Here is a 17468-nt window from a genome sequence, read left to right as displayed (position 1 = left end):
GACTCCGTGACTCTCAGACTCCGTGACTCTCAGACTCCGTGACTCTCAGACTCCGAGACTCTCAGACTCCGAGACTCTCAGACACACTTTCAGACTCCGAGACTCTCAGACACACTCTCAGACTCCGAGACTCTCAGACACACTCTCAGACTCCGAGACTCTCAGACACACTCTCAGACTCCGAGACTCTGACACACTCGGACTCCGAGACTCTGACACACTCTCAGACTCCGAGACTCTGACACACTCTCAGACTCCGAGACTCTGACACACTCTCAGACTATGACACACTCTCAGACTCCGAGACTCTGACACACTCTCAGACACACTCTCAGACTCCGAGACTCTCAGACACACTCTCAGACTCCGAGACTCAGACACACTCTCAGACTCTGAGACTCTCAGACTCCGAGACTCTCAGACACACTCTCAGACTCCGAGACTCTCAGACACACTCTCAGACTCCGAGACTCTCAGACACACTCTCAGACACACTCTCAGACTCCGAGACTCAGACACATTCAGACTCCGAGACTCAGACACACTCTCAGACTCCGAGACTCTCAGACACACTCTCAGACTCCGAGACTCGGACACACTCTCAGACTCCGAGACTCAGACACACTCTCAGACTCCGAGACTCGGACACACTCTCAGACTCCGAGACTCTCAGACACACTCTCAGACTCCGAGACTCAGACACACTCTCAGACTCCGAGACTCTCAGACACACTCTCAGACTCCGAGACTCTCAGACACACTCTCAGACTCCGAGACTCAGACACACTCTCAGACTCCGAGACTTTGACACACTCTCAGACTCCGAGACTCTGACACACTCTCAGACACACTCTCAGACTCCGAGACTCTCAGACACACTCTCAGACTCCGAGACTCTGACACACTCTCAGACTCCGAGACTCTCAGACACACTCTCAGACACACTCTCAGACTCCGAGACTCTCAGACACACTCTCAGACTCCGAGACTCTGACACACTCTCAGACTCCGAGACTCTGACACACACTCAGACACACTCTCAGACTCCGAGACTCTCAGACACACTCTCAGACTCCGAGACTCTGACACACTCTCAGACTCCGAGACTCTCAGACACACTCTCAGACTCCGAGACTCTCAGACACACTCTCAGACTCCGTGACTCTGAGACACACTCTCAGACTCCGAGACTCTGAGACACACTCTCAGACTCCGAGACTCTCAGACACACTCTCAGACTCCGAGACTCTCAGACTCCGAGACTCTCAGACACACTCTCAGACTCCGAGACTCTCGGACTCCGAGACTCTCGGACTCCGTGACTCTCGGACTCCGTGACTCTCGGACTCCGTGACTCTCGGACTCCGTGACTCTCGGACTCCGTGACTCTCGGACTCCGTGACTCTCGGACTCCGTGACTCTCGGACTCCGTGACTCTCGGACTCCGTGACTCTCGGACTCCGTGACTCTCGGACTCCGTGACTCTCGGACTCCGTGACTCTCGGACACACTCTCAGACTCCGAGACTCTCAGACTCCGAGACTCTCAGACACACTCTCAGACTCCGAGACTCAGACACACTCTCAGACTCCGAGACTCAGACACACTCTCAGACTCCGTGACTCTCAGACACACTCTCAGACTCCGAGACTCAGACACACTCTCAGACTCCGTGACTCTCAGACACACTCTCAGACATACTCTCAGACACACTCTCAGACTCCGAGACTCTCAGACACACTCTCAGACTCCGAGACTCAGACTCCGATACTCTCAGACTCCGAGACTCTCAGACATACTCGGACTCCGTGACTCTCAGACACACTCTCAGACTCCGAGACTCTCAGACACACTCTCAGACTCCGAGACTCAGACACACTCTCAGACTCCGAGACTCTCAGACACACTCTCAGACTCCGAGACTCTCAGACATACTCTCAGACTCCGAGACTCTCAGACACACTCTCAGACTCCGTGACTCTCAGACACACTCTCAGACTCAGAGACTCTCAGACACACTCTCAGACTCCGAGACTCTCAGACTTCGTGACTCTCAGACTCCGTGACTCAGACACACTCTCAGACTCCGAGACTCTCAGACACACTCTCAGACTCCGTGACTCTCAGACTCAGAGACTCTCAGACACACTCTCAGACTCCGAGACTCTCAGACACACTCTCAGACTCCGAGACTCTCAGACTCCGTGACTCTCAGACTCCGTGACTCTCAGACTCCGTGACTCTCAGACTCCGAGACTCTCAGACTCCGAGACTCTCAGACACACTTTCAGACTCCGAGACTCTCAGACTCCGAGACTCTCAGACACACTCTCAGACTCCGAGACTCTCAGACACACTCTCAGACTCCGAGACTCTGACACACTCTCAGACTCCGAGACTCAGACACACTCTTAGACTCCGAGACTCTCAGACACACTCTCAGACTCCGAGACTCTCAGACACACTCTCAGACTCCGAGACTCTCAGACACACTCTCAGACTCCGAGACTCTGACACACTCGGACTCCGAGACTCTGACACACTCTCAGACTCCGAGACTCTGACACACTCTCAGACTCCGAGACTCTGACACACTCTCAGACTCCGAGACTCTGACACACTCTCAGACTCTGACACACTCTCAGACTCCGAGACTCTGACACACTCTCAGACACACTCTCAGACTCCGAGACTCTCAGACACACTCTCAGACTCCGAGACTCAGACACACTCTCAGACTCTGAGACTCTCAGACTCCGAGACTCTCAGACACACTCTCAGACTCTGAGACTCTCAGACTCCGAGACTCTCAGACACACTCTCAGACTCCGAGACTCTCAGACACACTCTCAAACTCAGAGACTCTCAGACACACTCTCAGACACACTCTCAGACTCCGAGACTCAGACACACTCTCAGACTCCGTGACTCTCAGACACACTCTCAGACTCCGAGACTCAGACACACTCTCAGACTCCGTGACTCTCAGACACACTCTCAGACACACTCTCAGACTCCGAGACTCAGACACACTCTCAGACTCCGAGACTCTCAGACACACTCTCAGACTCCGAGACTCTCAGACACACTCTCAGACTCCGAGACTCTCAGACACACTCTCAGACTCCGAGACTCTCAGACACACTCTCAGACTCCGAGACTCTCAGACACACTCTCAGACTCCGAGACTCTCAGACTCCGAGACTCAGACACACTCTCAGACTCCGAGACTCTCAGACACACTCTCAGACTCCGAGACTCTCAGACACACTCTCAGACTCAGAGACTCTCAGACACACTCTCAGACACACTCTCAGACTCCGAGACTCTCAGACACTCTCTCAGACTCCGAGACTCTCAGACTCCGAGACTCCTCGATGGCTGACCCGAACCCCATGTCCATGGTGTCAGATCCCCAGCACCCTGCGAAGCTGCTCCGGATAAGTCCTGCCTGGGGGTGTTGATGCGCCGCCGGGTCGGGGACATCTTGGAGAGTTATTACAGCTCTCCCCCTTTGGTGGAAGCGGAACCCCTGATCGCGGCCATTTTTTTTTTCACGATTCCTGTTATAACGCGGTTGCATTATGTGGACCCCAAGCTCTGCGTTATAATGGGGTTCAGCTGTAGCAGGGATGCGCAAACCTTTTTCTTTGCGCCCCCCCCACCTCCTCTGACCTCCCCCATACCTTTTCTTTTCTCGGTCCGCCCGCCCCCATGGTCCGCCTTCCCCACGACTCTCATTGGCCAAGAGGTACGCTGACATCACGGACACACCTACTCCACTGTGACACACAGACACACATACACACATACTGCCACACAGTCTCACCATACCCCCTGAGACTGTCACCTCAGACTATCACCCCTGCAGAGTCAGCACCCTGTCTGCCGCTACCCCGTCAAATTTTTCGCCTTCCCGCCTGCTCCACACTCCCTCCGCCTTCCCGTCCGTTCCTGTCAGCATCACCCTGTCGACGCTCCACACTCAAAATTTCAGCCTTCCCCGTTTTCACCCTCTCGCCGCTCTGCACACAACATTTCCTCTAAATGTCACACTTCCACTCATCACAAATATTTCCATCACTCTCAAAATGTCTTAGAGAAAACACTAGGGTTAGGGAGTGATCACAAGACCACACCAATTGAAGCAAAGTAATGAATAAATATGTGGTAATTGAAGAAGTGGGTGCAAACTGTGAACTGAAAAGTGAATCAGAAAAGGGGGGGGGGAAACACAAAATGAGTGTGTCTCCTAAAGAATTCACTATACTGCACTCCTACTTATATTAAAAGTTAAATTTTATATTAATTACATAAAACATAAATTACCAAATCGTTGTGTATTGTGCATTAAAAATAAATTAAATTATCAAAGCAAGCGTATGTGTCAGTGATTGTACGTTGGAATAATCTCAAACAACAATTATATTAGAGATAGCAGGGCACAAAACGCTAATAGTCAGGGTAAAAAACCCCCTCTGGGACACCTATGAGAACAAATACATATGTGTATATGTATAGATGTAACTAATAAACTCAGTGAATGATAGTATCACAAGACAGCTACCTGCTTAAACTAATAAATCACAGAGCACTGAGGGATGATAATATAAGGATGTATAACCATCCACTCAATATAGAAGTGCTGCTAATAGTGTGATAATGGAGGATGAATGATTCATAGCGTAGTGAAGCAATTGTTCACAGCATCATATAGTCAATGAATCATTATATAGCTCACTCCAAATGAACATGTCACATATAAAGCAGGAGGTATGTACACTGAGTATTAGTAAAATGATCAATTTAGATCTACATAGATAGAGCCAGAAGACTACAAAGCACTACATAAAAGCAGCTCCAAGTAGGAGACTGACAACATTGCGCGTCCAACGCGCGTTTCCCTCCAGCAAAGGAGCTTCCTCAGGGACAAATTTGCTGGGGGGAGGAAGAATGAACCCTTATATACCCAAACAGTACCTTGATTAAAGATTGGACAATTGCCAGGTGTTGCACATGCGCAGTTGGTCAGTTAACAAACTTCATAAATGCTGATTAAAACATCTATAAGCGTTCACACACATTCAGTAGCTATAGTTCTATTGCGCATGCGTGGGCACTTAGAATAAAATTTGCTCGTGTATGGATTTCGAACGAGCAAATTTTATTCTAAGTGCCCACGCATGCGCAATGCACTTTATTTTAGACAGTTGTTTTTTCTGAGTCCGCGCGCATGCGCACTGGTCTCTAATTCCGCCGATCAATGCCACACTTCTACACAAGAAAATAAAAGCTCTAAAAACGCTCGGAAATGTACAAAAACATAGAACTATAGCTACTGAATGTGTGTGAACGCTTATAGATGTTTTAATCAGCATTTATGAAGTTTGTTAACTGACCAACTGCGCATGTGCAACACCTGGCAATTGTCCAATCTTTAATCAAGGTACTGTTTGGGTATATAAGGGTTCATTCTTCCTCCCCCCAGCAAATTTGTCCCTGAGGAAGCTCCTTTGCTGGAGGGAAACGCGCGTTGGACGCGCAATGTTGTCAGTCTCCTACTTGGAGCTGCTTTTATGTAGTGCTTTGTAGTCTTCTGGCTCTATCTATGTAGATCTAAATTGGTCATTTTACTAATACTCAGTGTACATACCTCCTGCTTTATATGTGACATGTTCATTTGGAGTGAGCTATATAATGATTCATTGACTATATGATGCTGTGAACAATTGCTTCACTACGCTATGAATCATTCATCCTCCATTATCACACTATTAGCAGCACTTCTATATTGAGTGGATGGTTATACATCCTTATATTATCATCCCTCAGTGCTCTGTGATTTATTAGTTTAAGCAGGTAGCTGTCTTGTGATACTATCATTCACTGAGTTTATTAGTTACATCTATACATATACACATATGTATTTGTTCTCATAGGTGTCCCAGAGGGTTTTTTTTACCCTGACTATTAGCGTTTTGTGCCCTGCTATCTCTAATATAATTGTTGTTTGAGATTATTCCAACGTACAATCACTGACACATACGCTTGCTTTGATAATTTAATTTATTTTTAATGCACAATACACAACGATTTGGTAATTTATGTTTTATGTAATTATATTAAAAGTTAAATTTTATATTAAGTAGGAGTGCAGTATAGTGAATTCTTTAGGAGACACACTCATTTTGTGTTTCCCCCCCCCCCTTTTCTGACTCTCAAAATGTCCCACCCGCTCCGCACTCAAAAATCACTCCCTCTCGCCGCTACGCACACACAATTTCCGCATTCACCTCGTCATTACCCTTTAAATGGCCGCCTTCACGCACGCTCCACACTTCTATATTTGTTTTGGTTACTTTTAGACCCTAATTTGTTCTGGTGGCTGGGCCATAGGAGGTTTTCAGACAATAGTTCTGTGATTTATAGCAATGAGAGCGATCAGCGGGGCTCTCTGGGTTCTATCTGTGTACTAATGCCTAAATAACCAATGTTACATAACGTGCTTGGAAGCGCGCGCTTAGATAAGGTAGGAACAATGCAGTGTGTATTCGTGAGATTACCAGGGCTAGTCACATGTAGTGTCTGTTAATGCACTTATCCCCTACATCAGCAGTTGCACACACGGAGCTCATGCAATTCGACCGCAACACTTAATGAGATTGACTCTATGTTGCGGAGTCCTGCGCTTTATACAACTATTTACAATACTGTCCTACGTGTGGTGATTTAGCCACGTAGGATTCTCTCTCACACGGGACCTTTTACTCCTTCACTGCTGTAAGCTATATAGACGCATGTCTTCGAACACATCGATCACCACAGGCTGAAAAAAACCTGAAATGCATGCTTGCTAATGCAAGAAGCCTGACAGATAAAATGGGGGAGCTTGAATTAATAGCTGCAAGGGAGCAGTATGATATCATAGGCATTACTGAAACATGGTGGGATGAAACGCGTGACTGGACAGTTAATTTAGAGGGTTATTCTCTTTTTCGGAAGGATCGAACAAATAGAAGGGGAGGTGGAGTATGTTTATATGTTAAACCGGATCTAAAACCTATTATAAGGGACGATGTCTATGAAGGGAATGATGAAAATGTAGAGACCTTGTGGATAGAAATTAGCAGTGGAGGTAAAAGTATTAAGAAAATGTTTGTGGGAATATGCTATAAACCACCAAATATCTGTGAGATTGAGGAAGCTAAAATACTTTTGCAAATGGAGAAGGCATCAAAACTGGGTCATGTTTGCATAATGGGGGATTTTCTGTAACCTTGTCATTCGTGCCAACATGTACCAAGACAGCCGGGTCAATCCCAGCCCCCCCCCCCACCCAACAATCTGTCTACCCGATCCGCAATGTGCCGAACCCGAGCACCCGGGAGACAACAAACTGTTCGGTTCATGCGGTCATGGCAACAGATTGCCCTATCTACCTTCCTAATAATGGAGTCCCCTACCACCACAATCTGTCTTGGTCAACAAGTGTCTGAGTCCCCTCTGTGCGGGAGTAATAACAGTAATCCCAATTGCTGTGGGATATGGGGGTGCAGGGAGATGCGGTGATCGCAGTGTGAGGTGGGGGTGCAGGGAGATGGGGTGATCGCAGTGTGAGGTGGGGGTGCAGGGAGATGGGGTGATCGCTGTGTGAGGTGGGCTTGCTCCATTTTCTCACCACCTATTCTCCTAGACCCTCTACAATCTGGCTTCCGCACTGCTCACTCCACTGAAACAGCCCTCACTAAAATAACTAAGTGACTTCCATGCTGCCAAAGATAGAGCTCACTACACTCTGCTCACATTACTCAACCTCTCTGCAGCATTTGACACCGTGGACCACCCTCTTCTCCTTCACATTCTCCATACTCTTGGTATTCGTAACAAAGCTCTATCCTGGATCTCATCCTACCTCTCCCATTGCACTTTCAGTGTCTCTTCTGCTAACACCTCCTCCTCTATTGGTCTCTCTGTGGGGGTACCCCAGGGCTCTGTCCTGGGACCTCTCCTCTTTTCTCTGTACACACTCTCTCTAGGTGAGCTAATCACATCTCTTGGGTTCAAATAAACACCTCTGTACTGATGACACACATTTACTTTTCTACCCCTGACTTTACACCTGCTGTATAGACTAAAGTTTCTGAATGTCTCTCTTCAATATCATCCTGGATGTCCCTCCGCCGCCTTAAACTCAACATGGCAAAAACAGAGCTCCTCATACTTCCTCCCAAACCTGGCCCTACTACCTCCTTCCACATTACTGTTGGAAGTTCTGTCATGCACCCAGTAGCGTGTATTTACCACAGTGAATTATCCATAGTGAGCATACTTATCTTACTATTTTGTACACCCACGCCTCCTCTGACCAGCGAAACGCGTAAGGAGATCTTGCACTGGAGATTTGCCCTGTATATAACCACACTTGTTTCCGATTATTTTGCAATTTTAAGACTACTGATGCACTTGGATCTGTCTGTCTTTCTGTCTGTGTGTCTCTTCCATAGCACAGTCAATTTAATAAAAAGGTAATTAGAACAGTGTCGAGATTAAAAACACAACAATGATAAAATTGTTCTGGAACTTCAGGTGTTTACGTTACCACTCTACGTCCTGTAGGCAGAATCCAGCTGTCTGGATTTTGTAACCAAGATATACAGTAGCTCTTGAATAAATGTGGAACCCTGCAGGCATATACCAAAGTATAGTCGACGCAGACACTTTGGGTGTCCGCAAGTGCTGATGAAGTTGGATCCGTCGGGTCCAGGGCACTCGCCTGATCCTCGGACCGCCAAAGCTAGGGTTTCAGCAGCATGGCGTTTTACCCAAGAGCGTGCGGAAGGGGGTATTATCTGTAGGAATTGTTCCAAAACAACTTGCTCAAGAATTGCCTCCTTAGTGCGCTCCTCGGGTTGTATCCAGCGAGTACACAAGTCCAATAACTGCTGAGCGGGGACCCGGGGTCTCATCTTAGCGGTGTACTTCATGTTCCGGAACTGCTGCCGGTAGATCTCTGGGGTCAGACCTAAGCGATCCAGTATGGTGGCTTTTACTTGTCGGTAGTCCATTGCCTGATCTGTAGGGAGGCCCTGATATGAGGCCTGGGCTTCTCCTATGAGGAGCGGGGCCAAAGCAGTGGCCCAGCGATCTGCAACCCAGCCCTGGGCTTCGGCAACCCTTTCAAATGTCAGTAGAAAAGCCTCTGGATCCTCATTCGGAGCCATTTTCCTCAGGGGGACCGGGGGTTTGTTTGCAAGTTCTGGACTGGCAGACCCCTGGAATTGGGTCAGCAGCCTGGCCATCCGCTCATCCTGTGCTGCCTGCTGCTGGGTTAGGAGCTGGGTTTGCTGCTGCAATAGTCTTTTATCTCTTTCTGCTTGTAGCCGGGCCTGCTCCAGCATTAACTGTCCCTGCTGTCTGGTCTGCTCCTGCATTAACTGTCCCTGCTGTCTGGTCTGCTCGCACAGAAACTCTTTTAAAAAGTCTTCCATTTTTCTCATTTTTGAATGTGTGTTTGGCCCTTCAACTGCAGGGGCCTCTCAAAATCCCGGCACTTCTGACACCATATGTTGCAGGGTACATGCAACCACACACGCGGATTCCCTTGATAAGGCTTATTTATTGAGCCTTAAAACATACAGCACACAAAAACAAAATAGCTTCTCATCAGCAGACACAAAGAAAATAGCTTCTTCTTCAGCAGACAAAACAAAATAGCTTATTTTTAGCAAACAACAAAATAGCTTCTTTTAGCAGACAAAACAAAATAGCTTCTCTTACAGCTTAGAAAACAAGGCAGCTTCTCTTTTGCATGCAGGACACAGACAGTTCATCACATATGTACTTTGCAACACAGACCTAATAGCAGTAATCTCTTCAGTATTTTCAGTCCTGTCTCCTGACCAGCCAGCTTACATGTGTGTGTAGCCTGAGGGTTTTAAACACCTTCATTATGTAGCTGGGGTCAGACTAATTAAGCAGCCCTTCTCCACTGAAAGTTAACCTCGTCACTGCTGCACTGCAAACTTAGACATATGTTTGCCAGGTATATGGCTGGTGACGTTCATTCACCCTGTCACACACCTCTTGCACCGTTTGCACCTCTTGCACTGTAGAAGAGCGGTCGCTGATTTATTTTGTGTCTGTAGAAGGTTTCCAGGGGCTGAAATATTATCATACCTTATATATAAAGCTGTGGAGAAAGCCAGGGGTGTATGTGAGCGGGGGGGGGGGAGAAAGCAAGGGGTTTATGTGAGCAGGATGGGGGGGGGGGGAGAAAGCAAGGGGTTTATGTGAGCAGGGTGAGGGGGGGGGAGAGAAAGCCAGGGGTGTATGTGAGCGGGGGGGAGAAAGCAAGGGGTTTATGTGAGCAGGGTGAGGGGGGGGAGAGAAAGCCAGGGGTTGATGTGAGTGTGGTGGGGGGGAGGGGGGGGGGAGAAAGCCAGGGGTTGATGTGAGCAGGGTAGGGGGTGGGGGTGGGGGGGGGGGGAGAAAGCCAGGGGTTGATGTGAGCAGGGTGGGGGGGGGGGAGATGAAGGGATTGATGTGAGTGTGGTGGGGGGGAGAGAGAAAGCCGGGGATTGATGTGAGCAGGGTGGGGGGGGGGGGGGGGAGAGAAAGCCAGGGGTTGATGTGAGCAGGATAGGGGGTGGGGGGGGGGGGAGAAAGCCAGGGGTTGATGTGAGCAGGGTGGGGGGGGGGGAGAAAGCAAGGGGTTGATGTGAGCAGGGTGGGGGGGGGGAGAGAAAGCCAGGGGTTGATGTGAGCAGGGTGGGGGGGGGGGGAGAGAAAGCCAGGGGTTGATGTGAGCAGGGTGGGGGGGGGGGAGAGAGAAAGCCAGGGATTGATGTGAGCAGGGTGGGGGGGGGGGTAGAAAGCCAGGGGTTGATGTGAGCAGGGTGGGGGGGGGGGGGGGGAGAAAGCCAGGGATTGATGTGAGCAGGGTGGGGGGGGGGGGGGGGAGAGAGAAAGCCAGGGATTGATGTGAGCAGGGTGGGGGGGGGGGGGGGAGAAAGCCAGGGATTGATGTGAGCAGGGGGGGGGGGGAAGAGAAAGCCAGGGGTTGATGTGGGGGGGGGGGGAGAGAAAGCCAGGGGTTGATGTGAGCAAGGTGGGGGGGGGGAGAGAAAGCCAGGGATTGATGTGAGCAGGGTGTGGGGGGGAGAGAAAGCCAGGGATTGATGTGGGAAGGGGGGGAGAGAAAGCCAGGGATTGATGTGAGCAGGGTGGGGGGGGGGGGAGAAAGCCAGGGATTGATGTGAGCAGGGTGGGGGGGGGGGAGAAAGCCAGGGGTTGATGTGAGCAGGGTGGGGGGGGGGGGGGGAGAGAAAGCCAGGGGTTGATATGAGCAGGGTGGGGGGGGGGGGGGGGGGAGAGAAAGCCAGGGGTTGATGTGAGCAGGGTGGGGGGGGGAGAGAAAGCCAGGGGTTGATGTGAGCAGGGTGGGGGGGGGGGGGGAGAGAAAGCCAGGGGTTGATGTGAGCAGGGTGGGGGGGGGGGGGGAGAAAGCCAGGGGTTGATGTGAGCAGGGTGGGGGGGGGGAGAAAGCAAGGGGTTGATGTGAGCAGGGTGGGGGGGGGGGGGGGGGAGAAAGCCAGGGGTTGATGTGAGCAGGGTGGGGGGGGGGGGAGAGAAAGCCAGGGGTTGATGTGAGCAGGGTGGGGGGGGGGGGGGGGGGAGAAAGCCAGGGGTTGATGTGAGTGTGGTGGGGGGGGGGGGGGGAGAGAAAGACAGGGGTTGATGTGAGCAGGGTGGGGGGGGGGGGGTAGAGAAAGCCAGGGGTTGATGTGAGCAGGGTGGGGGGGGGGGAGAGAGAGAAAGCCAGGGGTTGATGTGAGTGTGGGGGGGGGGGGGAGAGAAAGCCAGGGGTTGATGTAAGCAGGGTGGGGGGGGGGGAGAGAGAAAGCCAGGGGTTGATGTGAGCAGGGTGGGGGGGGGGGGGAGAGAGAAAGCCAGGGGTTGATGTGAGCAGGGTGGGGGGGGGGGGGGGGAGAGAGAAAGCCAGGGGTTGATGTGAGCAGGGTGGGGGGGGGGGGGAGAGAGAAAGCCAGGGGTTGATGTGAGCAGGGTGGGGGGGGGGGGGGAGAGAGAGAAAGCCAGGGGTTGATGTGAGTGTGGTGGGGGGGGGGGGGGGAGAGAAAGCCAGGGGTTGATGTGAGCAGGGTGGGGGTGGGGGGGGGGGGGGGGAGATAAAGGGATAGATTTTAAGGTCTTATTTAGGACCCCTCTGTACCACCGTCTGCCACACACTACACCATTCACTGACAGAAGAGACAAGCGAAACGGTTACAGGGGCGGCCCCATAAAATAGCCGCGCAGGGGAGAGTGGGACACATCCAGCAACCTGTGCGCAGAAATAATACACACGGGGTGTGAGGCAGCAAAGCTACAGCGGCCGAGGAGAAAGCGCGATACTTATATATATATACACATATACACATATATAACATACTTATCCAGAGCTTTACCCGTCTGGGAATGTTACATAGTGTGAGTGCTGGGGGACCCCGATGTTCTGTCTACTTTCTGCAACATGTACATGGGGCGTCTGTCCCGCCCACTGCAGGGTGACACAGGTACATGGGGGCGTCTGTCCCGCCCACTGCAGGGTGACACAGGTACATGCTGGCGTCTGTCCCGCCCACTGCAGGGTGACACAGGTACATGGGGGCTTCTGTCCCGCCCACTGCAGGGTGACAGGTACATGGGGGCGTCTGTCCCTCCCACTGCAGGGTGACACAGGTACATGCTGGCGTCTGTCCCGCCCACTGCAGGGTGACACAGGTACATGCTGGCGTCTGTCCCGCCCACTGCAGGGTGACACAGGTACAAGCTGGCGTCTGTCCCGCCCACTGCAGGGTGATACAGGTACATGGGGGCGTCTGTCCCGCCCACTGCAGGGTGACACAGGTACATGCTGGCATCTGTCCCGCCCACTGCAGGGTGACACAGGTACATGCTGGCATCTGTCCCGCCCACTGCAGGGTGACACAGGCACATGGGGGCATCTGTCCCGCCCACTGCAGGGTGACAGGTACATGGGGGCGTCTGTCCTGCCCACTGCAGGGTGACACAGGTACATGAGGGCGTCTGTCCCGCCCACTGCAGGGTGACACAGGTACATGGTGGCGTCTGTCCCGCCCACTGCAGGGTGACACATGTACATGCTGGCGTCTGTCCCTGCCACTGCAGGGTGACACAGGCACATGGTGGCGTCTGTCCCTCCCACTGCAGGGTGACACAGGCACACGGTGACGTCTGTCCCTCCCACTGCAGGGTGACACAGGTACATGGTGCCGTCTGTCCCTCCCACTGCAGGGTGACACAGGTACATGCTGGCGTCCCTCCCACTGCAGGGTGACACAGGTACATGGGGCGTCTGTCCCTCCCACTGCAGGGTGACACAGGTACATGTGGCGTCTGTCCCTCCCACTGCAGGGTGACACAGGTACATGGGGCGTCTCTCCCTCCCACTGCAGGGTGACACAGGCACATGCTGGCGTCCCTCCCACTGCAGGGTGACACAGGTACATGCTGGCGTCTGTCCCTCCCACTGCAGGGTGACACAGGCACATGGGGCGTCTGTCCCTCCCACTGCAGGGTGACACAGGCACATGCTGGCGTCTGTCCCTCCCACTGCAGGGTGACACAGGTACATGGGGCGTCTGTCCCTCCCACTGCAGGGTGACACAGGCACATGCTGGCGTCTGTCCCTCCCACTGCAGGGTGACACAGGCACATGCTGGCGTCCCTCCCACTGCAGGGTGACACAGGTACATGCTGGCGTCTGTCCCTCCCACTGCAGGGTGACAGGCACATGCTGGCGTCCCTCCCACTGCAGGGTGACACAGGTACATGCTGGCGTCTGTCCCTCCCACTGCAGGGTGACACAGGCACATGCTGGCGTCTGTCCCTCCCACTGCAGGGTGACACAGGTACAAGCTGGCGTCTGTCCCGCCCACTGCAGGGTGACAGGCACATGCTGGCGTCCCTCCCACTGCAGGGTGACACAGGCACAAGCTGGCGTCCCTCCCACTGCAGGGTGACACAGGTACATGCTGGCGTCTGTCCCTCCCACTGCAGGGTGACACAGGCACATGCTGGCGTCTGTCCCTCCCACTGCAGGGTGACACAGGTACATGCTGACGTCTGTCCCTCCCACTGCAGGGTGACACAGGTACATGGGGCGTCTCTCCCTCCCACTGCAGGGTGACACAGGCACATGGGGCGTCTCTCCCTCCCACTGCAGGGTGACACAGGCACATGGGGCGTCTCTCCCTCCCACTGCAGGGTGACACAGGTACATGGGGCGTCTCTCCCTCCCACTGCAGGGTGACACAGGCACATGCTGGCGTCTGTCCCTCCCACTGCAGGGTGACACAGGTACATGGGGCGTCTGTCCCTACCACTGCAGGGTGACACAGGCACATGGGGCGTCTCTCCCTCCCACTGCAGGGTGACACAGGTACATGCTGGCGTCCCTCCCACTGCAGGGTGACACAGGTACATGGGGCGTCTCTCCCTCCCACTGCAGGGTGACACAGGCACATGCTGGCGTCCCTCCCACTGCAGGGTGACACAGGTACATGCTGGCGTCTGTCCCTCCCACTGCAGGGTGACACAGGTACATGGGGTGTCTGTCCCTCCCACTGCAGGGTGACACAGGTACATGGGGCGTCTCTCCCTCCCACTGCAGGGTGACACAGGTACATGGGGCGTCTCTCCCTCCCACTGCAGGGTGACTAGAGCTGTGAGTGACAAGGTTTCTCTTCTCCTTCCCCGGCAGGCGTGCCTGTACCCGCCCTGACGCTTCCGGTAACCTCCAATGACCTTGACGCCTTCCTGCCTGCTTGCGCCCGCCTGAGCCGTGCACCTTCGCCCCCTGTACCCCCACCTCCACCTGATGATGGCCTCCCTGAGCTGCTCTTCCCCTTCACCTGCCGCTCGTGCGGCCTGGTCCTAGACGAAGGCTGCCACCATGATGACGATGACGAGGAGGGGGCTGCGGAAGGACAATTCTGTGCCCGCTGCAGCTCCTCCCCAGCGTCTGGGCCTGGCAGTCCCGGCAAGGGCTTCTCCTGCATCATGTGCCCCTTCGTCACCCACTACCCCAACCACCTGTCCAGGCACATGAAGACGCACAGCGGGGAGAAGCCCTACAAGTGCCCGCTGTGCCCCTATGCCTCTGCCCACTATGACAACCTGAAGCGGCACCAGCGCGTACACACCGGCGAGAAGCCCTACAAGTGCCACGTGTGCGACTACGCCTGCGGGAACCTTGCCAACCTAAAGCGGCACGGCCGCATCCACTCCGGGGACAAGCCCTTCCGCTGCGGCGTGTGCAGCTACAGCTGCAACCAGAGCATGAACCTGAAGCGCCACATGCTGCGGCACACGGGCGAGAAGCCCTTCCGCTGTGCGCAGTGCCACTACACCACCGGCCACTGGGACAACTACAAGCGCCACCAGAAGACCCACGGACACTCCGTGGAGGGGTGGGTGAATCCACGGCGCAGCAAGACTACGGCACGAACCGGCGAGCTGCCCTGAGCAGCGCAGTGGGCGGGCTTTGGGGGGGGGGGGGGCGCAGCCTGTTTACCTCATTCCAGGACAGTTCTGCCCCTCGGGTACCGAGCCGGTTAATGTATTTATATTGTGAGGATGCGGTGATCGCCAACGCCAGGAAACCTTCTCTGTATCACTGAGCTACAAGTATCAATGGCGGCTCACTCCGTAGGAGGCACGTAACGCTGCAGTCCCACACCCCACACACCCCATACCCCACACCCCCCATACCTCCCATACCCCATACCCCACACCCCATACCCCACACATTGTGTATCTGGCCTCTCAGCAAAGCAGGTAACGCTGCAGTCCCACACCCCATACCTCCCATACCCCACACATTGTGTATCTGGCCTCTCAGCAAAGCAGGTAACGCTGCAGTCCCACACCCCATACTTCCCATACCCCACACATTGTGTATCTGGCCTCTCAGCAAAGCAGGTAACGCTGCAGTCCCACACCCCACACCCCCCATACCCCACACATTGTGTGTCTGGCCTCTCAGCAAAGCAGGTAACGCTGCAGTCCCACACCCCATACCTCCCATACCCCACACATTGTGTGTCTGGCCTCTCAGCAAAGCAGGTAACGCTGCAGTCCCACACCCCATACTTCCCATACCCCACACATTGTGTATCTGGCCTCTCAGCAAAGCAGGTAACGCTGCAGTCCCACACCCCATACTTCCCATACCCCACACATTGTGTATCTGGCCTCTCAGCAAAGCAGGTAACGCTGCAGTCCCACACCCCATACCTCCCATACCCCACACATTGTGTATCTGGCCTCTCAGCAAAGCAGGTAACGCTGCAGTCCCACACCCCATACCTCCCATACCCCACACATTGTGTATCTGGCCTCTCAGCAAAGCAGGTAACGCTGCAGTCCCACACCCCATACCTCCCATACCCCACACATTGTGTATCTGGCCTCTCAGCAAAGCAGGTAACGCTGCAGTCCCACACACCCATACTTCCCATACCCCACACATTGTGTATCTGGCCTCTCAGCAAAGCAGGTAACGCTGCAGTCCCACACACCCATACTTCCCATACCCCACACATTGTGTATCTGGCCTCAGCAAAGCACGTAACGCTGCAGTCCCACACCCCATACTTCCCATACCCCACACATTGTGTATCTGGCCTCTCAGCAAAGCAGGTAACGCTGCAGTCCCACACCCCATACCTCCCATACCCCACACATTGTGTATCTGGCCTCTCAGCAAAGCAGGTAACGCTGCAGTCCCACACCCCATACCTCCCATACCCCACACATTGTGTATCTGGCCTCTCAGCAAAGCAGGTAACGCTGCAGTCCCACACACCCATACTTCCCATACCCCACACATTGTGTATCTGGCCTCAGCAAAGCACGTAACGCTGCAGTCCCACACCCCATACCTCCCATACCCCACACATTGTGTATCTGGCCTCTCAGCAAAGCAGGTAACGCTGCAGTCCCACACCCCATACTTCCCATACCCCACACATTGTGTATCTGGCCTCTCAGCAAAGCAGGTAACGCTGCAGTCCCACACCCCATACTTCCCATACCCCACACATTGTGTATCTGGCCTCTCAGCAAAGCAGGTAACGCTGCAGTCCCACACCCCATACCTCCCATACCCCACACATTGTGTATCTGGCCTCTCAGCAAAGCAGGTAACGCTGCAGTCCCACACCCCATACCTCCCATACCCCACACATTGTGTATCTGGCCTCTCAGCAAAGCAGGTAACGCTGCAGTCCCACACCCCATACCTCCCATACCCCACACATTGTGTATCTGGCCTCTCAGCAAAGCAGGTAACGCTGCAGTCCCACACCCCATACCTCCCATACCCCACACATTGTGTATCTGGCCTCTCAGCAAAGCAGGTAACGCTGCAGTCCCACACCCCATAC

General features: G+C 53.5%; 1 protein-coding gene across 2 annotated transcripts in view; it reads left to right on the top strand.

The window, feature by feature from the left end:
• LOC142485969 (zinc finger protein 513-like) overlaps window positions 1-15802 on the top strand; it is a 39290-nt gene extending 23488 nt beyond the window's left edge. For both annotated transcript variants that reach the window (XM_075584624.1, XM_075584625.1), the window contains one exon: window positions 14783-15802. In XM_075584624.1, coding sequence (XP_075440739.1) covers window positions 14783-15546 — 764 coding nt within the window. In that variant the 3' untranslated portion in view covers window positions 15547-15802. The remainder of the gene's footprint in view (window positions 1-14782) is intronic.
• Window positions 15803-17468: the final 1666 nt, after the last annotated feature.

Source organism: Ascaphus truei, unplaced genomic scaffold (assembly GCF_040206685.1).
Source record: "Ascaphus truei isolate aAscTru1 unplaced genomic scaffold, aAscTru1.hap1 HAP1_SCAFFOLD_685, whole genome shotgun sequence".
Classification (NCBI taxonomy): Eukaryota; Metazoa; Chordata; class Amphibia; order Anura; family Ascaphidae; genus Ascaphus; species Ascaphus truei.
The sequence above is the reverse complement of the archived record's forward strand: the minus strand, read 5'-3'. Positions and strand labels throughout refer to the sequence as shown.